This window comes from Delphinus delphis, chromosome 1 (genome assembly GCF_949987515.2).
Source record: "Delphinus delphis chromosome 1, mDelDel1.2, whole genome shotgun sequence".
Taxonomy (NCBI): Eukaryota; Metazoa; Chordata; class Mammalia; order Artiodactyla; family Delphinidae; genus Delphinus; species Delphinus delphis.
In genome coordinates this window covers 183,107,765-183,134,928 of record NC_082683.1, presented here as the reverse complement: position 1 = coordinate 183,134,928, position 27,164 = coordinate 183,107,765, and the positions used below count along the sequence as shown (strand labels likewise).

Here is a 27,164-nt window from a genome sequence, read left to right as displayed (position 1 = left end):
TACAATCGATGGACCTGCACTGACACGTCACCGTCCCCCGGAGCCCAGAGTTTACACTGGGCTTCGCTCTTGGTGGTACATACTGTGGGCCTGGACAAACGGAGAAGGACACATATTCCCCATCACCGTGTGCTACAGAGTGCTGTCACCACCCTGCAAATCCTCTGCCTTGCCCACCGCCGTTCCCCGCCCCCAGCCCCGAAAGCCACAACCCTGTCACCGTCCCCAGAGTCTCGCCTCTCCCGGAATGTCATACAGTCGGAATCACGCAACACGCAGCCTTTCCCGACTGGCTCTTTCACTCAGCGGTGTGCCCTGAACACGGTCAGCGTCTTCTCGCCGTGTGATTAACTCATTTCTTTATAATGCTGAGTGACACTGCGTGGTCTGGCTATGGTACAGTTTACTCATCCTTTCGCCTACCGCAGGACATCGGGGTTGCTTCCAAGTTTTGCTGACTGTGAATAAAGCTGCTGTAAACACCCATGTTTAGGTTTCTGTGGGGACATAACGTTTCAGCTCCTTTGGGCAGATACCAAGGAGCGTGACCGCTGGGCTATACAGCGGGAGTACCTCGCGTTCGTAAGAGGAAAGTGCTATGTTAGCGACTGTCTTCGACAGTCATTTGAGGTCGGAGGTGAGGACCCTCTCCTCTCCCTCACCCTCTGGGGTGGTGGGGTCATGCCCCGCTGCTCCTCGCTGACCGTCCGAGGGCCCCCACCTTCTAGAAACCTGACGTGGAGAGAAATCCTGCAGTAAGCCTCTTTCCAGCCCAGCCCTGTGGCCGGAAGGCCTACCTTTGGGTGTGGCTTCTGAGGCATTGAGGGCCCCCTGAATGACGGCCTGGGCCTCAGAGTTCTTCTTCTTCAGAAAGTCTATGGTTTCCCTTAAGTCCAGCAGCTCAGTGTCCTGAGAGAGAAACGAAGTGGTGTCACGGGTGTGGCTGGGGGACACCTGCTCTGTGCCCGGCCGGGGGCTGGGCTCGGGACTCTCCAGACCCGATGTGGAGGGCAGGGAATTGGGGCAGGTGGAGGAGCCAGGGCGGCAGGAGGGGGGGCGCCAGCCTGGCCTGTCCGTCCCCCGACCCGCGCTCTCACCTTCTCCTCGGCTGTCTCCGCCAGGTGCCGCAGACGGCATGTCATGCTCACCAGGCTCTGCTCAAAGGCCGCCACCAGGTTGGCCTGAAACAAACATGTATGGGGGTTCCCCAGGTGCCTGGGTTTGGGGAAGGGAGGAGACGTCTGTGGGAGGTGGCTAAGCTGACTGCAGGTCTCAGAGCGGACCAACCGCATAGGGGCTCTTACACCTTGCTCCCATTTCTGGCCCGAAGAACATTCCTGGGGGGCCCAGCGCCTTGAATGATAAAGCGGCACAGACAGCATCAGGGTGGGGCAGGTCTTTGGAGGCGTCTAGGGATGTGACACCTACTGTTTGCGGAGGTGGGACTGTCCCCTGCTTCCAGGGGGCGTCCCCTCGGGGGCCGTCGCTTTATCCTGGTGGAACTCCTCCCCCAGGGCCCCATCCCTCCCAGAGAACGGGTTTGGGACAGCTTCCCAGCCCCGCGCCCAGGGGGCCTCCATTCTTCGGTTCTGGCCGCCCTTTCCCTGATCCTGGGGCTGGAGCGGTAGCTTGGGCCACCTCGCGGCAATTCCACAGTCTGGCCACTAGGTGTCGGGCCGGCTCCGCGAGGGGCCCCCAAGGAGTTGGGGGGGCAGCAGGGGGAGGGGCAGGAACTCCAGCTCTGCCAGCAGGAAGGCCTGCAGGGAAGGGGGGCGTGCTGAGGCTGGGACCAGAGAGGGGGACGCTCGCCCTGGGAGAAGAACAGCCGCGGTTCGCGGGGAGTAAACTGTGGCCCTTCGAGGGAGGGGCGCACTCCACACAGAGCTCTGGGGGCCGGTAACCCCTGCTTCCTGTCGGCCAGTGGTTCTGCCTCCCTGGGGGTCGACCCTAGTGTTCGCCCCCTGTCCTTGACACAGGCTGGAGGCCTCTCTGGTCCAGGCCGGGCTCCTTGGCACATCTGTGCCTCGATGGGGTTACCTCCACCTCTGGACTGGGAGCTCCTGCCTTCCTGGCCTTGGGTCACCTCTTGTTTGGTCCCTACATCCCTGCCCGTCTGTGAGCACGTGCCTCCTCGTGAGGGGCCCCGAGACCCCGGCTCCTCGGGGCTTTTCCGTGCCGGCCTCTTCCCGTCTGGGGCTCCCTCTCCTCTGGGGGGGCTGCCGCCCCGCATCCTGTCCCTCCTCTGAGCCTCCCTCACCCCCAGCCCCACGAGGGAGCCTATATGCCCTCGGGGCTCAACCGGGGGTCTGGAGAAAGGCTGGCATGTGGGAGGGGGAAGGCGTCCAGGCTGTGCCCAGCGTGGGCAGCTGGGGAGTCCCGGTGAACAGGACACAAGGTCTGGAATCAGGGGACCCTGAGAACAGCAGAGAGCCTTCCAGAATCCAGGACTCTGACCCCCAGCGAAAGCCTGTCTCCAAAATTCAGGACCGTCGTGTCTGAGCATTCAGATTCTCCTCTCAGCCAAAGGGAACTTCCTGTTCTAAGAGAGTCACCTTCTAAATTCATTCTCTTGGCTCTGGTCCAGACTGGACAGCACGACACTGACAGGGTGTAAATGAGTCAGACGAGCTCCTGCTCTCTGACACCCCTCCCCCGCTGCCGTTTCCCAGACATGAATTTCCCGGGCTCTGCCAGACGGGATGGCCTTGGGTGAGGCGCCAGGGACAGAAGAGATGGGTCTCGTTTCTATTACGATGCTTATGGGTCCCCAGTTGTGGGGAAAAGGCTTGGTACGAGCTTCGTGCAAGCCAGTAAGAATACAACGGACCGACCCAGAGTTTGGGAAAGAGAATAAAAAGAACAAAGAGAACAGCCAGTGTGGTGAGGACACCGCTCGCTGCCCGAATGTACTGGAAACACGCAAAACCGCGGTGCCGGGTCTTCTACCTGATTCCAGTGAGACCCAGGCCTGACAGCTGGGCTCCCCAGAGAGGAAGGGAAGAGAAAAAAACCAGCAAGGACTGCGGAAATTGCAGACATGGTTACTTTGTGCAAACACTTGGAAAGCTCCGCAGATCCGGCTCAGCTGTTGTTTACAGCTTTGGGGGAAAATGGCTCTTATGTTCTCTGTCTGCAGCTCGGTCGCTGGGGAGAGGCTTCTGCGGCCTAGTCTGGGGGGCAGCTTCGTTTCTCCCCATCTCCCAGGGTGGAAAAACCGAGGCCACAAGAAACGCATTCTAAGCGGATGTACTCTGGGCAGGCTGAGGGCGGCGACAAGAATGCGGGCTCCCCAGCTAAGCTCAGGGGCCCCAGAAGACAAGGCAGCTGTGGCCGAGGAGCCGGAGCCCGGGCTGGCCTCCTAAGAGCGTTGCCGTTCCCAGGTGGGGTCCCACTACCCAGCTGTGTGCCTGCCCAGCGACGGGGTGAACAACGACACGGGCAGAGGCAGAGGGTTCCCAGGGATCTGTAATTCTGATCCGTGACTATTCCTGTCCACGGCCAGTGGCAAGGCTGTTCCCACCTCCACGCAGAACCACTGATATAAACCCTTTTCTCTTTCTCTAGGGGCTTCACGGGCCGTCGGACGGGCGCTCGTCCGTACCTATGAATTAGGGTGGGGGTGCAAATGGCTCCTTAGAGAGACCCCGACTCGGAGGAGGAGGCCGCTCTCCAGATCCTCCGCTGCCTGGAATCAAAGCCCACGGGACACCTTATGAGACAGTTCTCCTGGGGCTGAACTCATCTAGTTTGGGCCCAGACAGCTGCCCGGCTGTCCCCTCCCCGGCACTCACGTTGGCGGAGAGCTGCGACGTCAAGGTGGCTACTTTCTCCTGGGATGACTCCAGGGCCCTGCGAAGCTTCCGGATTTGCTGTGAAGGAGACGGAGATGCACTTACGGTGGCAGAAGAGGTGTAAGGCTCGCAAGGAAGTGGGGTGCGGGGGTGTTAGGAGGCCGGGGCGAAGGCTGGGGACCCTACCTCAGACTGCATCCTCTCCTCAGCCTGGTGAAGGAGCACAGAAGCGGGGTGGGGAGAGAGAGAAAGAGAGAGAGAGAAAGGGAGAGAGAAGGCCGTTACTACGGAGGCAAAGGCAGCGCGCAGAACTCGAGGAAGCGAGATGCAGAAGCGCCCAGAGGCTGACGCCCTGTGGCCGGGCCTGGCTCTGCACGGGCTGGGCTCAGACCCCAGACCACGGATCAGTAAGGCACACCTCTGGGGCAGAGGTCACAGCCACCTCTGCCATTGCCAGGAAGGCTAGGAAATGCAACTGCTGATCTGAGGGCTAACCCTGTCGCCACCAACTTGAAGGAGTAAAGCATTAGGGGCAGAACGAACCTGAGGACCCGCTTACGCCCCACGAGCAGACGCGGGCCCAGGGCCCACGAGGAACCTGGGGCAGATTCTGCACACAGCGGGGGTCCTGGGGTCCCTGAGCGCGGCCCACCCTCCCGGGCACAGAACGCCTCCACGACCAGGGGATTCTCCGTTTTTCAAAGGAGGCACAAAAGGCGCCAGGGTCGCTCAGGGATTGGCGGTGAGGCCGGAAGGACCACCGAGGTCTAGAAGCGCCCACTTCGTGCCCTAAGCTCCAGGGGCCCCCACCTCGCCCCGCCCCGCCCCCAGGAGGGTCCAGGGCGCAATTTGGTGCGGGGGGGTGGAGAAGCGAGGCTCTTACTGAGGAGTAGGTGGAAGAGGCACTGGAGGCCAAGGACAGCACTGAGCCGTGAACTGCAAGAGAAGCAGAACGCAAAGGGTTAGCAGAGCGCTCGGCCGGGGAACCCGGGGAGGGTTCCCGGGAGGAGTGCTAAGGCAGGGGCTCGGGTTCTGATCCTGGAGCAGAGAGGGAGAACAGAACAGAGGACGCGGCTGTCTGCCCCACCGAGGACTCGAGTTCCGGGCAGAGCTGGCCTGCCCGCTCCGGCCCGTGCTCTCGGACAGCCGGGCCGAGGGCCCTGTGCTTGGCCTGCCCCTCCGAGGGCGCAGGGCTCCGGGAGAGAAGACGCTCCCGGGCACGGGTCACCGCCTCCCCCGTCAGGAAAGCACTGTCGCTGCTGAGGAAGAGGCAGTTCTCATCAGAGCTGCTCAGAACGAATCGCGACTCTGCCTGTGCCTCCTCTTCGCAGTGGGGACCGTTCAGATGAAAAAAGTCTCCAAGTGTAAGACACTCGTTCTGATTCTTCATGAACGACAGCCCTACTGAGAGAACCGGAGCAGGTCGGCAAGGAAAGCCCCCGGGATGAGCGTCCTGACGTCACCAAGTCTCACCCCCAGAAAGCCGGGCTCCAGCTCTGACCACCACGCCCAGAGGGCGGCCCTTGAAGCTGGTCTTCGGAACGTTCTCGAAAGAGGAATGAGATGCCTAATTCTCGTAAGGCTTTAAGAGCTACCTCTGCGTCCCCGTAAGCGGTCCTGTCCTCTGACGACTGGGGGGATGGGAGGACGGTGGCGGCGTGCTCCGAGGGTACCCTCTCAATAAGCCTTCCACGCTGCCTCCCCTCCCCCCACCAGGAGGGGCTCCCAAAGCCCCGGGGCTAGACGGTGCCACCCGAGGTTTCTGGGCCCCCAGACCCTTCAAAGGGACGGGAAGAGAGAGCTGAAATGGCCCAATCGGATGTTCTGTGAGGCAGACATGTGCGCGGTGGCGGCAGCGGTGCGCGAGGGGACCCAGCAGAGCTGGGATGAGCGTGAACCGCGCTGGCATGAAGTCTCACCGTCGTCCGCGGGGTCTCGGAAGGATCCTGACCGGATCATCCCCTTGGGTCTCTCGGCCAGGGACAGGGTGCTCCCCATTTGGGAGCCGCTGTACAGCGCGAAGGCCGCCTCGTGGGTGGGGATGCTGTTGGAGCGGGTGATTCTTGGCGTGGTGGCCGCAGTGGGACTCACTGGAAGGACAGAGGGGGGGACAGGAGAGGGAGGGGAGGGCGGGAGAAGAGGCAGGGGCATCAGCTTTGGGTCCCGGGGGCGGGGCGCCAGGAGCAGAGGCGGATGGAGGGGCAGAGAGGAGGCCGGCGGGCGGCGGGTGTGCAGGCGGCCGTGCCTGGGAGAGCAAAGCCCTACGAGGAGGACCCTGCGTCTGAGCCGGGGCGAAGAGCGAAGCCTGTTTGAACGCCCTTCCCTCGGGCCTGTCTGCCCAGAGAGGTCGCTTTCGAAGGTCATGCTGGGGGCCCGGCAGCTTTTCTGAAACCTTCGCATCACTTGGATGTGCCGATGAAAACGGGGTGTCGTGTTTCTCTAACACACAACGGGCTGCCAGGGAGGCCTGAGAGTTCGGAGCAAGGCTCAGATCCGAGTGATGAAGAGGACCAGCGAGGGGCAGGGCCCAGGCTGTGGGGCGCACGGCCGGGCACCACGGAGGGGAGCGGCACTCCCCAGAAACACGGCCGGTGCCCAGCATGACCCTGGCTGGAAGGCCAGAGCCGGTGAGCGGGTCCGGGAGGCTGTGCAGCCCTGCTGGCCCGCAGCCCAGCCCCCTCGGCCCCTGCCTCTCCGCGTGCATGCTTGGGGCGGGGGGTGGGGCTCCTTGGACACTCCGTGGACATCCAGTCTCCGGGAAGACCCGAGAAGAAGACAACCCCACCTCTCCCGGGGCCCTTCGGCGTGTGTGAGGTGATGATCGTGGCTTGGCCCGGCCCCTCATCCCCCTGTGTGGTCTCCATGGAGACGGACAGCAAGCTGGCCCCGCCCTCATTTTAATGGCTCTCAGGGACCAGATGACCTTCCCTTTAGCATCGCGCCCTTCTCTAGCAAGATGACCCCGACTCCTAGTTTCCTCAGAGTCCCCAGTCGTCCCACAGGCGTGTCACAGGTCTGCAGGTTTTGCTTACTGCCTTCCTTCGCCCCGCTGAAAGAGGCAGTGGATTTGGAGACGCAGGAAGGAAGCAACAGGCCGGCCCGGGCACTGTCCTCAAGGGCCCCCGGCACTCGGCACCCCAGGAAGCAGGGCCGTGAGCCCCGGCCTTCGCCCCTCCCGTCTCTGAAGCAGAGTTGCCTCCTCCTCACAAGCTTCCCCTTCTCCTCAGACACCAGGAAAGGAGAGGCCAGCACGGGTCTCCCTAAGCCCTGCCTCTAGGATTGGACGGTCCCGGCTCCGGGGCAGACCCACGGCTGCACTCGACCGCTCACCCCCTGCCTCCCCAGCTGCCCAATGCTGTGTCGCGGCGCTGGGTGCGGCGGCTCCCTTCTGGCTGCACCGGGTTTTGCTCTGGGCCTCCCTTACGGCTCTTCCACGCCAACAGGCAGACTCTCTGATGCTGCAAGGACCCCACAGCCCGGGCCCAGGGGCCACGGCTCAGGTCCGGGTCTGGCGCACTCAGCCGTGCGTCTCACGATGGATGCATGAACTGAGACCCGTGAGCCGGCCGTCACGGCGCGAACCAAGTATGGGGTGAAACCCAAGGCCCCGCTGCCCTGCCGGCCCCCCTGCACGGCGGTGACTGTGGACACTGACCTATGGTGGTGAGCTGGCCCTTGGCGCTCAGGGACATGGACAGCGCAGGGGGCGACGGCAGCTCTGGCTGGTCGTCGGACTCGGGCGGCCCCCCGATGCTGTGGGAGTGTCGCCACTCCTTGGCCTCCTCCTGGGGCTGCAGCTGGTACCTGCGGGCGGCAGCCAACAGCTCGGTCTAGGCTTCTACCACCTGAGCTCAGAGGTGAGCTCCAAAAGCAGGACGAGGAGGTGGGAGCCGTCAGGGCTGACTACGGGGGGTGCGGAGGGAAGCAGCATCCTCCCGGACCTCAGGAGGGGCGGACGGGCTGGGGACGCCCCTGCGGGGCTGCCCGAGCTAGGCCGAGATGACGGAGGCCCGGGACAGAGCTCGGCATTCGAACCTCCCAGCAGCAGGAATCACCGGACCGCAGGACCTACTGCCCACCTGAGTGGCCAGAGGTGGCCCGCTCTCCCTGAGGTTTGGGGGGGCGTGTTCTGGCAGGACTGGGGCAGACAACACAGGCTGGTGCAGGGAAGTGCGTGAGTCCCATGTGCAAGCCTGTCTCTCCTCTGTCACCTGAGCCCCGGCTACAAGGTGACGCACACACAACAGTGAGCCTGGGTGGGCGCCTGGGAGGATGTACGGGAACCAGGTACACGTGACCGGCCGAAAGGGGCACCGCATGCATGACTGGAGCCTGGGACAGGGCGAGTTACGTTTTTTCATACAGACCAGGAGCCCCAGGTATAGGAGAGAAAAACACATGTAAGGGTTATTACCTGAGCCCCTTCTTGGGAAGAGTATTCCGATCCCGCTGATTACTGTGGAGGAAAGAAAGAGAAGCATGTGGGTCCATCTCAGGAACTAGAGTTTGGGAGCAGAGGTTTGACGGACGCAACACCGGGACCCAGGGCATCCGGCCGTGAGGCCCCCGTCGCCATAAACAAAGGGGAGGTCAGCCACAGCCGCCTCTGGGCTCACAAGTTGAGAAATTGTTTGATGTTTTTCTCTGATTAGCTTCCCACTCCCCCGCCTCCCCTCCCCGGCAACCAGGGATTGAACCTGGGCCCTGGGCAGTGAAAGCGTGGAGTCCTAACCACTGGACCGCCAGGGAATTCCCTCTGATTTGCTTTTTAAAGATCATGCTGTGGTAGATGAAAACCAGGATGTGACATAATAGGGGTGATCTGGGGCCAGTGATTAGAAAGCAGAAGCTTCGGATGGCAGGTTAAACCAGGCATGAGGGCTCGGGGAAGTCACTGAACGTCTGTGTACTGGTTCCTCGTGTACCAGGTGAGAATCAGAATTTAAACACAGGAACGAAATCCTGTTCCTTAAGAGTTGCTGAGAAGCAAAGGGGGTCACGTAATGTGCACACAAGTGTCGCTGGTCACAGAGCAGCAGTCAAACAGGCCCGGAGGCAGGAGCGGGCTCCCTGGGCTCGGCCCCGCCCACCCACCTGTCCAGCTGCCCAGTCCTGGGGCTTCCGCTCCAGGTCAGCTCTTCGGCGTCCTCCTCTGCGGGGGCGGCGGGGGGCGCGGGGGCTGCGGGCACAGGGGCGCTGCTGGGAAAGGCGCCGGGCAGGCTCATGGGCATCTGGAGGGACTCCATGCTCCTGTGTAGGCCCGAGAGCTTGGAGTACATGCGGGTCTCTTTGGGGACGCCGAAACTGCTCATGAGCTCCAGGCCCTGGGAGAAGCTGGCGGAGTTGATGTTGAGGATGGGGGCTGGGCTGGGGCTGAAGCAAGAAGGGAGGGGACCCCCGGCGGCCGGGCCCGGAGTGTGCAGATCTGGGACCTTCGGAGCATGGGCATCAGTGGACGCAGGGAGATCCAGGCTGTTGGAGTTGACCTTGTCCAGATTGGCTAGGGAGGGTGGCTTGACAAAGCTCTTAGCCGTGGCCCTGAGAGAAGTGACGATAAAACAGGACATTCAGGATCACGGAGTTAGAGAAACAACAGGCAGGTGGGATCGCAGCCAAATCCTGGTCCTGTTTCCTCACTTTTGGGCTCTTTGCAAAGCACGGGGGGCTTCTCTAAATGCCACTGGGAAATACGGGGGAGGAAATCTGACCTGGGCACCATCAAGTCTTAACGAGGGGGCAGCACATGCACAAGGGAGACAAGGGTGGGTTTACGCACAGATGGACGTGTGTGTGTGAGAAAATAAAACAGCAAAACCACCCAGGCAAGAGCTCGGAGAGGCTCAGAGCACATCGGGGGGCACCGAGAACAGCTCCGAAACACGGAAGAGGCGCCCGGCACCTGGGGAACAGGGGGGAGGCCCAGGGCCAGCAGGGAACAGGCCGCCCCATCTGAGGCGCGCCGGGACCCTGGGAGGATGCTGGGAGGGCAGACAGGAGGAAGCGCCCAGCCTGGGTACCTGAGGGGGGTTGGTGGCAGCTCTGCCAACTTGGGGGCCGGGGGGTGGCTCGCTTGGCCCTTGGGCGTGCTCTCCGGGGAGCCCATGCTCTTCAGGGCCACGCTGTCTGGGTCCAGGGCCACGGCCTTGGCCTTGGCCTTCTCCTTCTCCCGGTCTGTCTGGTTGACGGGGGCTGGGGTGGCCCGCCCGCCGGCCGCCTTGGAGGGCTCCTTCAGCCTGGAGGGCGTCAGGCTGCCCTGCCTGGTGCTGAGAAGGCTGGGGTCGATGCTGCTGCTCACGGGCCGGGGGCCGGCCCGCCCGCCGGTCACGCTCATGGAGCTGGACTTGGCCGGTCGGGGCAGGCTGCGGTACTGGATGTTGGAACGGGCGCCCGGAGCCAGGAAGCCGGGCTCCGCGCCGTTGGGCACGTCCAGGCTGGTCTTGCGTCCGTTCGCCGGCTTGACGGGGATGCCCGAGGTCTTCTGCGCCTTGCCGAGCGTGGCCGAGCCCCCGGCCTGCACGACGGTGGCCGTGCCTGTGGCGGGAGGGGGCTTCTTGTAGCCGAAGGACCCCGATGTGGATGGGCGCGCGATGCCTGAGGGAGGCTTCTTGGCGTCACCCAGGCGGTCGCGGCCGGCGTCCGAGGAGGAGCGCTGCAGGCCGGCGCTCTTCACCGCCAGCTTGCCCTTGTCGGTGGCCTTGCCCTCGGGTTTGCCTGCGGAGAGCAGACAGGAGTGAGCGCTGAGACCGCCGTCTCTGGCCCCGGGAGGAGGGGCGCCGTGGGCGGGCGAGCGGGAGCCCCGCAGGCTGAGGACCCTTCTCGCCAGAGGGGAGGGGACTCTGGGCGGGACTGGCCCCCGATTGATTGTTGTTTTCTGCCCCCAGGGTAGGGGGTCCCATTTTGGTTGAACCAGCAGAGGCGATCACGAAGATGATCAAGAAGGAATGACATCTAACCCCGGTCCAGGGAGGGAAGGTGGGGGAAGCAAAGGGACGGGACTCAGCTGTGTCTGCCGGTGGTTAGGGACTAGAGGGGGCCTGACGGAGGCCGCGGGTCACCACGGAGCCACTCTGGGAGCGGCACGATTCTGACAGTGTGCCAGGACCTCCCCGGGACGGCAACCAAGCCCTCAGGAAGACAAGTGCATCACCCGCGTGTCCCAGGAGAGGAGACGGAACCACTGGACGGTGTGAGGCAGGTCAGGCCAGGCTCCCCCCTCCTCTACACCTGGGCCTAGGCGTTAAGCACGTGGCATTTGTATGCCCACATCTGCACGACGGACATCGTACTGCCCGTCGTCCCTGACTCGGGATGGCCTGGAGGCTAGGGTGGGCAGTACGTGGAAGCAGCGTGCGGGCTGGCCGTCTCCCAAGGGTTAACGGCTGTGAGGAAGCCAGGGAAGCAGGACTTGGCCCTGGGCCCCCCGGTCCCTCGTTACTCGGCTCACCTGCGACCTTGAGGGCGCTCTGGGCCGTGTGAGTGATGGGGGAGGTGACGGCCACCGGCGGGGTCTTGCCCTTCTTCAGGGACCCGGGGTGCCCCAGGGTGACGGGCTTCTTCAGTTCCCCAACCTTGGATGGGTCGTCGCAGCTCTCGGGCCGCTCTCGCCGCCACTTGGCCGCCCCGGGCTCCATCTTCAGGCTGCCGCTGTCGTACTCCAGCTTCCTGGGGGCCTTCTCCTCCGACTCACTGAACCAGTTCAGCGCGCTCTCTGCCAGCGAGCGCTTCTCGGAGTCCGTGCGCAGCTGGAGACGAAAGAAGGCAGAGTGGACGCTCAGGTGGGGAAGGGGGGGGACTGGGTGGAGAGAGGGGCTTTGGCTGCCGGGTGGCCCGACCCTTCCAGAGCAGACAGTGAACCAGCCTTCCGCCCGCAGAAGGACAGCACAGAGATCTGTGCTGTCCAGAGGACAGCACACAGATCCCGGGCTTCTCTTCCTCTCCAGGTGGGACAGCACTTACGGGCATCCCTCCGAACTGGCGTGGGCGCTCGATAGAGGCCTGCCCGCCCGCCGGGACAGCAGCTCACGCCTTAGGTGACTGCCCGGCAGCTAGGGATTTCTTTCCACCAGCTCAAGAAGGACTTGGCCAAGGGCACGTGGGAACCAATCCCACGGAGCAGGTGAGCGGACGTGCCACCCTGCGCACAGGCACGGCCCGGTCTGCCCCGCGGTTCTCTTGCAGAAGGCGGCTTAGGCATCCGCACTCGCACGTACCACTATAGTCGAGTTCCTGCGAGATGCCGTCGGCGTGGTGGGCAGGGAGTTGAGTGAGGAGCTGGCGTTGAACTCTTCCGAGCTGAGGTTGTCAGAGGCATCACTGAGCCCGCTGCTGATGGAGCTGCTCTCATCCCAGCTGCGGGACAGGAGAGAAGGGTTAGCAATCAACACAGAAGCCACGGCGAGAAATAAAGTTCCCATAATGAGGGCAGGATGGCTGTACTCCAGCATATAGACCGGCCAGAAGGGGAAAAGCGTGGGGGTTAGTCCTGGGTTTGCCAGCAACGCAAAGAGTGATTTAAACTTCCTTGTAATTTGGTGATGTCCTTTCATAAAAGGAAGGGACTACACAGGGAGCTCTACTCAACACTCTGTAATAACCTATGTGGGAAAAGAATAGGAAAAAGAAAAGATATACGTGTTAGACATACACTGAATCAAGGTGCCTTACAGCTAAAACAAGAACAATGTTGTAAATCCACTATACTCCAATATATAATAATTACTACGTTTAAATTAAAAGAAAAAGAAGGGACTAGCTTTATCTGGTCAAGGAAGATGTTATATCTCCTTAACAGAAAGGCGTATTATAGAGACAAGGTAATTCTTGGATGGATCTAATCACACAAACCCATTTCCCGTCCCTATATATAGCCTCCATTCTTAGAATTACTGTATCTTTATTTCTAGATGTGTTCTCTAGGTATTTTCCCTCCTTTTCCTGAATTTTTCCACACCTGATAACCAGGGCCGGAAAAAGACTGATCTTTTCTAGAGCCGCTTAGACCTGTCACTTCTCACTGCCCCCCTCTGTATCGGGTTCACCCCATCCTGGGACCGGGTCCCGCTGCTTAAGAGCGTGTACCACTCTTCTGGTAAGTGAACCCACTTTAGGTGCCGTGGCCAAGCAGAGGGGCCAAATGTGTGCTGAATGGTTTCATTTCTCTGCCAGTTGCTCGGAATATCAGACTTGTGGTGCCTGGGAGAGACTGTCGTTAAACATCTGTCCGTATGTCTTTATATCGAGAACCCTGGTCCGTATATTCAGAGAGCCTGACACAGCCTCGGTCACTCTCCCACAGTCGCTTGGCTATTGGTTTTTCTGTTTGACAAGTTTCACAGTCAGAACGTTTATTCTGAACATCTGAACGAGATGCCTCCTCCTGCACCGTTCACCTCCTCTTGGACCATCCGTGCTTGCTCTCGCAAGTTTCTTTTTGTTCACACGTTATTTTCAAAGCTCAACTTCCATCCCCTACAACCGTTTTTCAAAGGTCCCATTGCCCAAGCCCTTCCCCATTTCTATCTCTTCCTTCTGGACACTACAAAGCGCTTCAGAAATTCCGTGTTCAGTTTTAGAGCCTCAGACTGAACACGGGACTTGAGTTAAGACTTTAGTAATTCCGTGGGAATTCTCTCTACACCCTCCCATCCGCGTCCACAGTGAGTTTGCTCGTCAGCTTCACGTGTGTGCTGAAGCGGCTTAAGATGTTTTCCGTGAATTAGCCGGTATCTGGGAAACGTCTCCCTTTAGATTTATTTTTGAGTTTCGTATCATGGAACAAAAATCAGACACACAAGTCATCTAAGTGCTTGGCCCGGATTTCGGCTGGCCTCCGGCTGATTTATGTGCTGGGAATAGGAAAGTGGGTGGTTTGGACGTTTGGCTTGTTGCTCTGCAGGGATTAAGCCAAATACATTGAGAAAGGGCAAAGAAAGCACGGGGATTAGACCACACTACAGACTGAGCTAGACGTTATTACTGTGAAATATGGCCATTGTTAAATGACAATCCACTCTTCTCCCCCACTTGTGACATATATGAAATCTCACATTTGTCCTGCGCTAAAATAACACCTCCCCCCAACCCCACATTGTAGAGAACACAGACTGAGCAGGAAAGATCAATTCTGGTTTTACGATCCTATCATCCTATCAGCTCTCCTGGGTCAAGACAAGATCTCTGACAAACAGTTTCCAGCGGGTCAAATACACAAGAAGCCTGTCCTTGCGCAGAGATTAATTACGGGTAATCGAGGCCTTGGGGCAGAGAAAACGCCTGTGGACAAGAGGACTTTGCAGTCCACCAACCCTGAAGAAACCCTTCCTTTGCTCTGCATTGACGGAAAGCCCAACGCTGAGATGGGGGAGGGGTGTTTATCTTCTCAGAGACTCAGTTCCTCCTGGCCCCAAAGACCTCCCCTCCCAAATCACAGACTTTCTCCTGTAGTAAGAAATTTCCAGCCTAATTACTGGGCAAGGTTGACTACAGGATTTGAAGGTTTCCTTCAATTCTTCCACGGACCAGGGGCAGGGCGGGGGCATGGCTCAGCAAGTAATGCGAGCCATGGGGAGTCATGGGGAGCGGCAGGTGAAGCTTTGCTCGCTCAGTACCGCCCTCGGCCCCAGGGGTTGGGGACCCCTGACCTAGAGAAATTCCTTTGCAGGTCCTGAACAGAAGGAAAACTCTGTCGTCATGACTGAAGGGTTAAGCATGTCCATTGGAGGAAGCATATTTTCTTTCTTAAAAGAAAAATTACACAAGTGATATAGGCTCTAGTCAAGACTCAAACATTATGTAAAAATATAAAGGGAAAAAGGAAAACGCCCCTTTTCTGCCCTCCCACTTTGACTTCTAGGGTAACCACGGGTAACGGTTTCTGTGCTTCCTTCAGAGCACCCCCATGCGGCCCCCTGTCCGCAGCTGTCTGCCCTCTACATCGGGGACCACACCCCACCCTCTGGAGGCTCTTAAGTTGGAACCTCAGGCCTCCTCTGTGTTGGTTTACATTCTTGTTTTAGTGAAGTACCTCCTCCAGTAGGCTCCTGGAGAAGTGTGCTTGGGAAGCAAACTTTATAAGAGCTGACGCCTTATAAAATGTCATTATGCTATTTTACGTGGGAGATGTTGGCCAGGCATTGAATCCATAGCTGAAAACAATATCCTTGCAGAATGCAAAAGCACTGCCCCACTGCCTGGCCTCTACTGTTGCCATTCTGATTCCTTGTCCCTAGAATGTGACCTGTTTCTTTGTTTCCTTTCTGGAAACGTTTAGCATCTTCCCGGGTGTTATGAAGTATCGTTAATGACTCTATTTTTGGGGCAGTGGCCTCAATTTTATCTTCCGTTGCCTCCATTTCTGCTACCGTTTTTCATTTCCAAGGGAGAAAACACCATATCGGTCTTTCTCTCAAGGACACAACCTCTTCTTTTAACTCTCAGAGACATGCATTCACTCATTCATTCGGAGGGGCAGGTTTACAATCTCTTTGCCTAGTTTCCAGCTCCAAGTTGCTCTTTTCTGTTTGTATCGGGAGACTTCTGTGTTACACGCCTTCTCGCATCTCTGACGACCCTTGGCTGTTTGCTCATCTGTAAGACTGGGACCCTCATCATAAGTTCATTGGAAGCTCTGTGTACACAGGTAGGACTTGTCAGCGATGGCGTCAGTATAGGGAGATGCAATGGGACTGATTCATGTCAGTTTCTTCTCTGGGGCTGCTCAGATTTCCTAGAGATGAATCTCCCACCCTCCTCCCTGGAGGGAATGAGACCTGTGTTCTGAGAGCTGAGCTGGGGAAGGTCCTGGGGGTCTCAACATTCCATATGCGAAGTTTCACTCAATACTGGCTCAGAATCTAAGCCTTCACTGTGCCAGGAGCCCACGAGTGCAGAGACCCCTGTTCTATTCTCTCCAGAGTTTCCAGTCTTCTGTCGACTAGGGGAACGGCCGTAGCCTTCCTAGGACGAGGGGATCTGAGTCTGAGGGTTTCTTATATAAATTTCCAACCAGTCCTCCTGTTTTTAGTTTCACCTCTTCCCCGTCTAAAGGTACCTGATGTCACCAAGTCAGCAAGCTTTTTAAGGGTCCTGGGATACAAACAGAGGGCCTGCACAGTTGTCCCCACTGTGGGCTTAGGACTCGCCTTCGAGCTGATGAAGCAGTTCACACCTGCCATTCTGATCCCAGCTTCCCGGATGTGGCTCCTGTCTCTCCCTCTAGTCTTTGTCCTTGTGGTTTTATGATTAAAACAAAATCCCAGGGCTTCCCTGGTGGCGCAGTGGTGGAGAGTCCGCCTGCCGATGCAGGGGACGCGGGTTCGTGCCCCGGTCCGGGAAGATCCCACATGCCACGGAGCGGCAGGGCCCGTGAGCCATGGCCGCTGAGCCTGCGCGTCCGGAGCCTATGCTCCGCAACGGGAGAGGCCACGACAGTGAGAGGCCCGCGTACCGCAAAAAAAACAAACAAAGAGGGAAGAGATATGGGAACATATGTATATGTATAACTGATTCACTTTGTTATAAAGCAGAAACTAACACACCATTGTAAAGTAATTATACCCCAATAAAGATGTTAAAAAAAAAAAGGAAAAAAAAAAAAAAAAACAAACAAAACAAAACAAAACAAAAGTTCGTTCGGGATTTTCCGTAACATCTGATGGAAAAACCTGGATGAACTTCTTGGACAGCCTAATACTACCGGCCTGTCCATCTTTTCTTCCTTTACGTTTCTCCTGCCTTTGCTCCGGTTCAGAGCCTAACGACCTCTTGGCTGAAGCCCTGTGAAAGGCTTCCATCCCCCCCACTGTCAACAGAGTTTCCCCTCCTTCCAGTACACACTGAGTATCATCAGAAGCCCGACCCAGCACCTCCCCAAACCTTCATTAGCTCCTCGCTGCTGAGACAGTCGAATCAAAACTCTACATCCCGCTGTTGCAGACCGTCCGTGAGCCATCGTGAGCGTACAGCGTACGACAGCACGGATAAATGTCGTAGCCAGGCCCTCCGAATTCAAGTCCTGTAAACTCTGCTCGGGGTTAAGCTCGCTGTCAACGTGGCAAACATCCACTGAGCTGACATTTACAGGGTGGCGTCAGCTGTATGGACACTTGACAATGACTGCCCAGAGCAAAGAGGGGGAAAGACGTAAATGAAACATGAACTCGGAAGCACAGACCAGAGACACGAGAGGACTCAGCGTAAGGGGTGACTAAGTTCTCGGACCAAATCCGGAAACACGGCCCCGCCGTGTAGGCCGCGGGTCAGCACGGTGCTCAGCCCCAGCCCCTGCTCCTAATTCCCAGCCCCCTCGGATTCCACCTCGGTGGCCGCCGGCGGGCTCACCTCACGTCTTTCCAGAAGCACAGGGCTGCAGCGAGGAGCCGCTCTCCTCACCACTGTGCGAGGATCTGTGTCTGCGGAAGATTCTGGAGCCCTGGCGTCATCACGGCACTTGACAGGGATGCGCGTGGACCCGACCTGCCTCCATGGGCTTCCCCCCAGCTCTGCACTTTGAAGTCAAGGCCCACACCAAACAGCCGGCTTTCTGCGAGGCTTTCCGTGATCCTCCTTGTCAGGAGAAATCGCATCCTCTCGTACGTCCTCTTAAACTCATCTCTGGCTCCATCAGAGCATTCTGCCTTTAAGTAGTTACGTCCGTGCATCCCTTTGCTGGACCACCTCTCCCTGAGGGGTAGGACTGTGCCCTTCAGACAGTGTCTGTACACGGTGGGCAGACTTGAACTCCTGGCTTGGGAAAGCAGGGATGCGCAAACTCAGAGAAGGGGTTACGATCTGGAAATGCTACACAGCTGTTCTCTAAGAATGACTGGTAGTTTATTTCCAAAGAATCCTCACTTCAGTGGGAATTGGTAAACTTTCTCTTTGTAGAACTTTTAGATCTCTGCTTAAATTCTCCATCTATTCAAGAATGTAATCCACCTTTTCTACCAGATCCTTAAAAATACCTATTAGAAATATTTGACAGGGACTTCCCCGGTGGTCCAGTGGTAAAGAATCCGCCTTACAATGCAGGGGACGCAGGTTCGATCCCTAGGCAGGGAACTAAGATCCCACGTGCCGCGGGCAACTAAGCCCGTACGCCACACCACAGCCACTGAGCTCGTGCCCCACAACTAGAGCCCACGTGCTGCAAACTACAGAGCCCATGCACCCTGGAGCCTGTGCACCACAACTAGAGAAGAGAAAAAAAAAAAAAAAAACCCTGCATGCCACAACTAGAGAGAAGCCCACAACCAAGACCCGATGCAGCCAAAAATAAATAAATAAATCTTAGAAATATATACATTTGACAATCCTTGTCTGCTAATCCCAACAACAGAGTCATCTGTGGGTCTGCTTCTATTGACTATTTTTCTGCCAGTGATATTTTCCCATTTCTTCACAGGTCTCATAACTGCTTATTATATGCCGTGTGTTAAGTGGATGGCAACATGCACACCTAGAAAATGACGTGCCCCTTCCTCTGTCAGGCTGCTAGGCCTGAGGGATGAGTCGGTCTCATCTGCGGTACAGCTAGGTCTAGGTTTTGTTGTCACGTTGGTTCCAAACGTCTTGGGGGCGGGATCAAGGCTGTCCTTCCTATGGGGCTTGGGACGTGGCCACGGTAAGACCCCGAGATCTCTCCACGCTCTACAGCCCAGCTGCCAGCTTGCAGGGCCACCGAGTTCTTTTAGCTGGTGGTGGCCACCTCCGTGCACTCAGAGAAGGGCCCTGTGCCTTGCAGGGGGTCTCCTCCACGCTCCTGCCCCGCTCTTGGCTTCCTCGGTGCTGTGCTGCTTCCGGCTACTCCGTTAATGCCCCGTGCACCCCAGCTGGGGAAGGGGCGTCTGTCCCATCTTTCTGCCCTGCCCTCGGTCACTGGCTCACGTCCACTGTGTGCTCTCAGGGAAGGCCCTGGGGGAAAGAATTAAGGGTGGGTGGGGACGTACTTGCTCTGTGACTAAGTCTCCTTGTAGCCAGTGAGCATGTAGCCGTTGAAAGTTCGTACGAAGTCCAGCTGTTTTCTCCTCAGCCTCATGTCTGGCGGGTTAACCCTCTGCCTCCCGCCGGGCCCCTCAGATGAAAGCAGCCGAGCGTTCTTTCTCTCCCAGGAAGGGTTCGTCCTCTCTGGAACTGAGTTCAGTTAGAATACTTGGCATCTTGAGACACTTATTTTTTTTCTTTCCTAAGTTATGTTTGTCACTTCTCCAGCTCTTTCCTGTTGGGTGGGAGTGGCAGTGTGTGGTGACCTTGTACCATTCCTTCAATAAATTTCTGAGCCCTCCATCTAGGGCTGTAAGCGAGCCAGCTGATCCCTCTGCTGTTCCCTTGCCCACTTCCTAGCACCGGGGTACAGGGGTGCACCCATCTCCTCTGCGGGACGAGAAGAAGGACCGTGGTGGGGGAGGGTAGGCAGCTCAACCGGACGCTCCCTGTGTGTGTGTGCAGGCCCGGGGCAGTGCACAGGGTGGGGCGCACTCTCCCCCTGGGAACAGCGCCAGCAGTCGTGTAGCTCTTGGCCGCCCCTCCCACACGTCTCCCCGCAGAACTCAAGTGGCCAAGGGAGTCAGAGGGCCAAGGGTGTGGGCTAGCGGATGGCAAGGGCGGGCCGGCTCGTGGTGCACAGGAAAATTCCTTAGTTCTCCCCAGCCCAGCACGGTCCTAGGAAGGCAGACCGGAACGCTGAACCGGCATTCCTCGGGTCCAGAACATACGTGCCTGGAGAAGCAGCAAACACATCTCTCTGGTTATTTACCACTTTATGGCTTCTTAAATGCTTTAAGGTTTCAGAGCTCTGAAACCTTATTTTCTCCTCTGAGGAACGTCCGCCATACAATAGGCTGGTTATAAGAGTCGGGCTGTTTTTTTTTTTCTTTTAGAATCATTTTTTACTCCCAGGTAAAGTTTACAGAATTGGGAGCCTGCTGTTACAGCCCCGGCAGACGCCGAGGCCTTCCTGCTCTCCATCTTGGCATCACTGCCGTCCGAACGGAAACACGTCCCAGGACAGCAGGAGGCTCTCTGACCACACGGCGGACCCGATTTCCAGAAACTGAATTCCCAGCTGCTCGTAAAAAGAAGCCGGAGTCGGACCTGGGAGGCTTTCAGTGCGCATCGCTGAACCAACGAGGGCGACTCTGTCCCATGAAACCTACAAACATCGGGTGGGCCAAGAGTCACCAACGCACGACCCTTGACACGTCCCCCTGGCTGGGGCTGGTAGGCGGCAGGCAGCAGTGAGTGGTGGTGAGTCAGCATTAATCAGGCCCAGGGTGGAGGCCACACGACAGCCAGGGCGTGCGAGCGCGATGCGCCGGCTCCAGGGTCCCGGGGCCGGCATGGCTGCGGCTCAAGACAAAAGGAACATCTTACTAACGCAAGTGCCTTAGGTGAGGCCCCCTGGACGGCTCTGCAGCCCCACAACTCCAACTGCTCTACTTCAGGGGACCGGAAAGGAGGACACGGAGTTTGGTCCAGGACCAGCCCGTCGGAACTAAATACGTAAAGAGACTCCAAGTTACTCTGTGCTCTTGGGGTGGCTGCCCGGAGGGCTGGAAGTGGATATCCTGATCCTTGCTCTAGTTTTGAAAACATGCAGAGCTTCCCTGAGAGGACAGCACTTAGAGTTAGGATACAGCTCTCCCTGCTCACCATCTAGGATGGAAGGTAACGGGCTAAACCACATGACACTGCCAAGTTTGTAGGTAGAAGGTGGTTGACCGGGGGCACTGCCATCTGGTTCAACATCACATGTGTTTCCTATTGAATCTGGCCTGGGCTTCAGCACTTGTTTGCTACAGAAGTGCGGTGGTGGGTTCTGAACTCTTAACAACAGGAAGATGCTGAGTTCTGGGATCAAACGACAGAGGTGACAACCTGTCCTGGCTGAGGCCTAGTTCGGTGCCTCTGAAGACAAGGGAACACATCTTGGACTCCCCTCAATCCAAAGTTCCAAAGAGGTCCCACTCTTCACTGTCTTTGATCCTTTCTCCTCCAGGCATTTTCCTGGAGGCGAGCCGCTCGGGTGGCAGCCAGCCCAGGGCCCCCCCAGAGCTCACTCGCAGCCACGGCGATGGCTCCTAACAGGGCATCTGGTTGGTGACATGCTCCCTCTCTGGCCCCTTGAGCAAGTGACCCTCCTGCCCCTTTGGTTACCAGGTGGTCACCTCCTAGGTCTGTGCAATATGGCGGCCACTGGCCACGCGCAGATACACACGGAGCACCTGAAACGTAGCCGGTCCGATGACGTGAGACGTGCGGTACAATTTCAGAGACTTCGTACCAGATTCCAAAGGCTTAGTGTGACAAAGGAATGCAGTATATCTTATTAATAATTTTATATTACATACTTAAATGATGTCCTAGAGATATCGGATTAAATAAATCATGTTATTGTAATTAATTCCACCTGTTTCACTTTTTTTAAATGTGTCTACTAGGAAATTTAAAATTATGGATGTGACTTGCACCATGTTTCTACTGGAAAGCGCTGTCCTGGAGGAAACTTTTGGTCAATGGAAAGTCAGCCCCGAAGAGCTGGGGTTCATTAGCTGCTACAGTGGTTACAGTTGGTGCATGACCTGAAAAAGCTGCGGTTTGCAGTTAAACGTCAACGGTGCTTCTCTCAGTGGCACCAGATGTGGCAGAATTGCTGGGCACATAGACTGAATTATTGGCCACAGTCCTGAGCGTTCAAGAGGTTAAAGAGGATATAAGTGATTTAAAACGGAAGAAAAAGAAGAGAAGCTCATGGAGGAGTCAGAGTGAAACTGAGCAACTGTGTGATGTTCAGTTTTGAAAATGAATCAAGGCCACGTAGAGAGACCGATGTTCTGCTCAGGCACCGGCAAAGCTCTCACCCGCCCACGTGGCCTCAGCTCTCCGGGGCGAGCGCAGCACAGCGCCTGCTTCATTACATGTCTGTGGTTTGGCCGAGGCCACGGCAAGCCAGCCTGGTCTGGCCAACAAGGATGAACTGCACACAGAGAGATTTAGAAGCAGGGGGCGGGGGGCAGAGAAGAAGCCAATGTAAACGTCTTGAGCTAACGGCCTGCCGAGTCTTAAGGGTAACGATCACCAAGCACAAGGAACTCTCAGCACCAGGTAACCAGGGTCTGACAGGAAACTGGAGGACGTGCACGATCAGGGAGACTTATCTGGCCCCCTTGACATTCTGACAGTTCAGCTCATTCCTCTACCCCAGTCCCTGTGAACACTGACGGTTTCAGCAACCTGTGAATGACACTTCCTGAACTCCACTTTGAATCGCAGATCTGAGGAATTCTGTTCAACTCTCGAACGCTGAGGCTACCTTTGTGCACGATGATGGCTGGGGACCCTAAAATTCAGATTTTTTTTTAACATCTTTATTGGGGTATAATTGCTTTACAATGGTGTGTTAGTTTCTGCTTTATAACAAAGTGAATCAGTCATACATAAACATATGTTCCCATATGTCTTCCCTGTTGCGTCTCCCTCCCTCCCACCCTCCCCATCCCACCCCTCCAGGCTGTCACAAAGCACCGAGCCAATATCCCTGTGCCATGCGGCTGCTTCCCACTAGCTATCTACCTTATCTCTACAGACAGGTTACCCGGCACTACCGGCACAGACGAAAAATGAGAGAAAACAGGCACCGCCGTTTAGGAGCCCATCACCCTAGGAGATCTGGTGCAACGCCTCCGTGATGAATTCTTACTCGGACCCAGCAGGGAAGATTACAAAGAGAAGCACCACAAATTCAGAAAATATTTCCTGGAGATCAAACGCAGCTCAGGTGAAAGCCGAGAAAACTAGACCCTTGATCCTCCTACCACATCATGAAACCACCCATTTCCACTGTTGCCCTTGTCGGTTAAGTCACTCCGTGAGGGCCAGAGTTCCCCACGCCATCTAGACAGGGTCTGGTGTAAACACACACAGGCTGCTATGCCACCGAGAGTGTGGAACGGCTCCTCCTGTGCTTTACTGGGAGGGGACTCCTACCCACTGGGTCCCAGTTGTAGCTCCCCTCACCCCTTCCTTGCCAAGTCAACCACCGTCAACACGGACAGTGTAGCACACTCTCCTCTCCTAGAAGGTCAACGTGTTTTCAGTGGGGGCAGTGGGATCACGGGCCCGTCCTCAGCAGAACCCCGTTCAGTCAAGCTAAAGCCTGTGTCTGAATCTGAAGAGATGCCATCTCAGCAGCGGCAAAAGAGTGACTTAGAATCAGCCTGCTAGCTTGGAGTACTTACTTGTTCTGGACAACTGGGTGCTCCTGTAGGTGCTCTACAACATTCTAGGCGTATGTGCAATGTTCTGTTGTCTGCTCATACCTTTGGATTCTCAAATGTCTATGACCCGGAAAAAATTTTTAAAAATTATCGTCTTGGCTTCTAACACCAAACTTCAAGCATTGCCTTCTTGGTTCTGGAATTTAATCTCTGCCCTAAAGTTAAGACAGTTTCTCACACTTAGACCATCGTTACAGACTGAAATGTTTCCCCCCAAATCCTTATGTCGAAGCCATAACCCCCAGTGATTATATTTGGAGAAAGGACCTTTAGGGAGGTAAGTAAGGTTAACTGAGGTCATAGGGGTGGGGCCCTAATCCAATAGGACTGGTGTCCTGAGAAGAGGAGGAGACACCCGAGCTCTTTCTCTCCACGGGAGGACAGGGAGAGAAGCCATAAGACAGGTCTCACCAGGAACCAACTCTGACGGCCCCTGGATCTTGGAATTTTAGCCTCCAGGACTGTGAGAGAATTCATTTCTATTGTTTAAGCCACCCAGCCTTCGGTATTTGGGTATAAATTAGCTTATTTTTTATTTATACATTAAAACACGGGACCCTGACCACCGCCACGATTCAGGCAGTTTTCCATTCAGGGATTTACTGACACGAGGTTTTTGATCGTGATACCGTAGGTCATTACAGCTGAAAAAAAATACCCAAATCCATCAGCCGGGCTCAGGAGAAGCTATGGATTGAGAAAAGCAAGGAGGCGAGCAGAGTGGAAGGAATGATCGTTGCTGCTTTGACTTGGCAGGGGTACGATCCTGGAGAAATGTCATCGTTTTACGATGAAACCAGGCTCTACATGTGCTCCCCTAATGACACGCTACGCAACTATTCAGTCCTGCGAACAGCCCGGCTAGCACTTTGTGGGACAAAATGGATGCAACTGGATTAGAGGAATCAATATATTTTATTGGGATCTTAATGTGGGAAAGGGTAATTGCAGGGTGGTGGGCGAGACAGAGAAGTGAGAAGACGGGGAGTAATGAGAGACCGTTTCCGAGGTGTGGGTTTAAGCTTTGCCGTGTCAGCTGGCAGGGCTCCGCGCAGGAAAGCAGAGCAGAAAGTCGAGCTGTTTAACGGGAGTCTCCCTAATGAGGACCAACTGCGGGTGAGAATGCTGACTCGGCTGGCCGAGGCTTGTTTGAGTTCTCTCCTGTTTCAGAGATCTCCCTTTGCGCCTGCCCCAAGCCTTCCCCCTCCTCTCCTACTTTCATAGGGGCAGGAATGAAAAAAAAAAGGCACCTTTCTCTTTTGCAGACGTTTCCAAGTGAGGAAATGTCAATCCTTCACAGAGTCAAAAATAACTGGGAATCTGAAGAAAAGGGAAAATCCTACCGGATGCCATTCAACTCACCTCGGGAGGATGAGGGGCAGCCCTTGGGGGCAGACTCTGGAATGCTAACCATGCCATGCACTGTCCCCACTGCACTTAACTCCCAGAGTTGAATTCCCTTACTTTTCTTGGCCTCAATTTCCCCAGATGTACGTAGGTCATTCCACACCTACGAAGTGAAATGTTTGGGAAGTCGAACATCTGGGAAGATAATTTTGATTCTTAACTTGGGCAAAGCAAATCCTGACAAGAACTAAAAAGTCACAAAATTAAGGTGTCAACTGGTGAAAAGTCATCCTGATTTGAGTTTCCACCAGAAAGAGGCTCTAAGAACAGTCAATAGGGTGCTGTTTGGAACCAACATTCCCTTCTCTTCCTAAACCAACACAGACGTCCCATTCCCGTAGATTTCTGGAAAGGGGCGAAAATGCTGTTTGGTTTAACATTTCGGAAGATACTTCCTGCTTCCTCCCCACTTCCCACCTACTCTTCCTCAGGGAAGAGTCCCCAATTCCCAAATCCCCGGCTGATGGAAAGGACACGACACAGCAGTGTTTGCACCTCTGCATTTTCTTTAAGCCAATCAGGAATTAAAAGACGACTGACGATACTCTGAAAAGTAGGACAGGTTCAGGTTAAGCGCCTAGAGCAGAGCTTGGCAAATTTTCCCTGTAAAGAACCAGACAGTCGTTACTATGTTAGCCTTTGATGGCCACACGTTCTGCTGCAACCACTTCCCTCTGCCCTTGTAGCAGGAAGGCAGCCACAGACAACACGTAAATGAATGGATGTGGCTTTATTTAAATGGACGATGAAATCTGAGTTTCATATAATTTTCATGTGTCACAAAATATTCTTCTTCTTTTAATTCTTCCCCCACTCACTAAAAAATGTGAAAACCATTCTTTGCTTTGTGGGCCAGACGAAAACAGGCGGTGGACCAGGTACAGCCCACAGGGCCAAAGTTTGCTGACCGCTGGGCTAGACCAAACTAAAGAGAAAAGGAAAACAATTGTTCCTTGACTGACAGGTCTCGGAGCAGAAAGCAACTCTGGACTAAGAGAGACCTCTGCTTTTCTTCCCTTTTCGTGCCTTTCTGATCTAAGCTGCTCGGTTTACAAGTCAAAACACGATTTTTCTCCCAGCAATATTACTGGCTCCTCTTGACTCAGGAAAATAAAAGGTTGGGGGCTGGGGAGGGAGGGGAAAAGAGAAGGAAAAAAGGAAGCGCTGGGATTGCTTGCCCCTCACTGCCAATCCCCCACTGGACTCGGGCAATGCCTTAAAGTAGGATGGGAAGCAAACGTATTAGCAGCTTTCAGAATGATTTATGCGCAGTTGACAGAAGCGAAAGCCTTTTTCAGTGAGAAGCACAGAGCCTGCCCCAGGGACAGGATGGAAGGAGTCAGGCAGAGTGCACACGCCCTGGCGTTTCTGTCACGGTCACGGCAACAAAGAGGTCCTGATGTCCATCTTCAGATCGCAAACCACCCTGGGAGCGCGCAGCGGGCGTCCGAAGAGGTGAAAAGGGCTGGGAAGCAGGCCCCAGTCCACACTCCGGGCTGAGGATCCGCGCACTCAACAGTTTCTGGCAGCTCCGGAGGGTCTGGGCCAGACTGCTGGTGTGAGATGCTGAGCTGGCAGTAAACACCCCCAGCCTGTAAGCTACTCTCTTGGCGGGACGAGGCTTCCGCCACAAACCCCACCGCTGCCAGGCCTTCCCTTTGAACACACCACTCCCCTCTGCTGAATTCTTCAATCTTCTCACCCCAAGAGTCCCTGGCATTCCATTATCACCTTTTTTCTCTTCTACTCTGTTAAAACTAGAAGTCCACTTTCCAGCTTCTTCCTAGTGTTTCTACAGAAACCGAGGCAATCGTCTTTTTTCTATTCGCTGAGACTCCTCGTCCAGTCAAAACTCCTGACTCAAAACAGAGGGCATCGCGCCACCCAAGTTTCCTGTCTGAAATTATCCTAATGCTGTCCACGTGTAATCTACCAAAGAAAAACAAAACAAGGACCGTTCAAAGGGAAAGCCAGCAAAACAGAGACAAACACACATTCCAAATCCTAAGACCTAAAGAGAACCGTCCCCGCGTCAGCCTGCCTGCCGGCACCCTGGCCCCGTCACCCCACCCCCATCCCGGCAACACGCAGTCAGAGACCCAAGTGCCCTTTCCGTCCACCAAGAGGATCAGCTCAGGATAAAGGCAAAGTTCGTGACAGCATGACACCTGTAGTGCACACACAGGAATGTCATCCGAACCCTTCATTTGTTTTCCTTTCCACGAATAACCCTGACAAAGCAACCCACGGCAGAACGCAAGCACCTCCTGCAGGAGCTCACACCCTCTTGAGGCCCCTGGGGAGAAGTTTAGCCAACAACCTTGGACGAGGACGGTTACTCTAACGCAAGTCAGATGCAGGGTCGCACCAAAACCATCGTACCTTCACTGAATATAAAGAAAGAGAAACAACCCGGGCTGGGTGGAGAGTCATAAATAAGATACAAGATGAAGCTGGTTTCCAGGTTCCAGAAAATTCTGATACGGCCTACGTAGGTCCCTTTGCAGTTTTGACTTTAGTGATTCGGCTGGATTTCTTCATTCCCATAACAGCTGCAATGCCTCTTTATGTCGTATCCTCATTTAAATTCCAATCTAAAAATGTCGATCATATAGAATGGCAGTGGCCATAGTTGTAGGAGTCCAGGGTGATAACAGTTTTCTCTCCGCAAAGAATCAGAAGCTGAGGCCTCAAA

General features: G+C 56.0%; 1 protein-coding gene across 1 annotated transcript in view; it reads right to left on the bottom strand.

The window, feature by feature from the left end:
- NAV1 (neuron navigator 1) overlaps positions 1 to 27,164 on the bottom strand; it is a 208,674-nt gene that overhangs the window by 19,089 nt on the left and 162,421 nt on the right. The window contains exons 7-18 of the mRNA XM_059998871.1: positions 12,002 to 12,140; positions 11,236 to 11,533; positions 9,809 to 10,502; positions 8,886 to 9,329; positions 8,206 to 8,247; positions 7,447 to 7,595; positions 5,711 to 5,881; positions 4,675 to 4,727; positions 3,978 to 4,001; positions 3,792 to 3,869; positions 1,098 to 1,181; positions 798 to 909 (exon numbers count right to left, since the gene is read on the bottom strand). Of these exons, the coding sequence (XP_059854854.1) occupies positions 798 to 909; positions 1,098 to 1,181; positions 3,792 to 3,869; positions 3,978 to 4,001; positions 4,675 to 4,727; positions 5,711 to 5,881; positions 7,447 to 7,595; positions 8,206 to 8,247; positions 8,886 to 9,329; positions 9,809 to 10,502; positions 11,236 to 11,533; positions 12,002 to 12,140 (2,288 nt within the window). The remainder of the gene's footprint in view (positions 1 to 797; positions 910 to 1,097; positions 1,182 to 3,791; positions 3,870 to 3,977; positions 4,002 to 4,674; positions 4,728 to 5,710; positions 5,882 to 7,446; positions 7,596 to 8,205; positions 8,248 to 8,885; positions 9,330 to 9,808; positions 10,503 to 11,235; positions 11,534 to 12,001; positions 12,141 to 27,164) is intronic.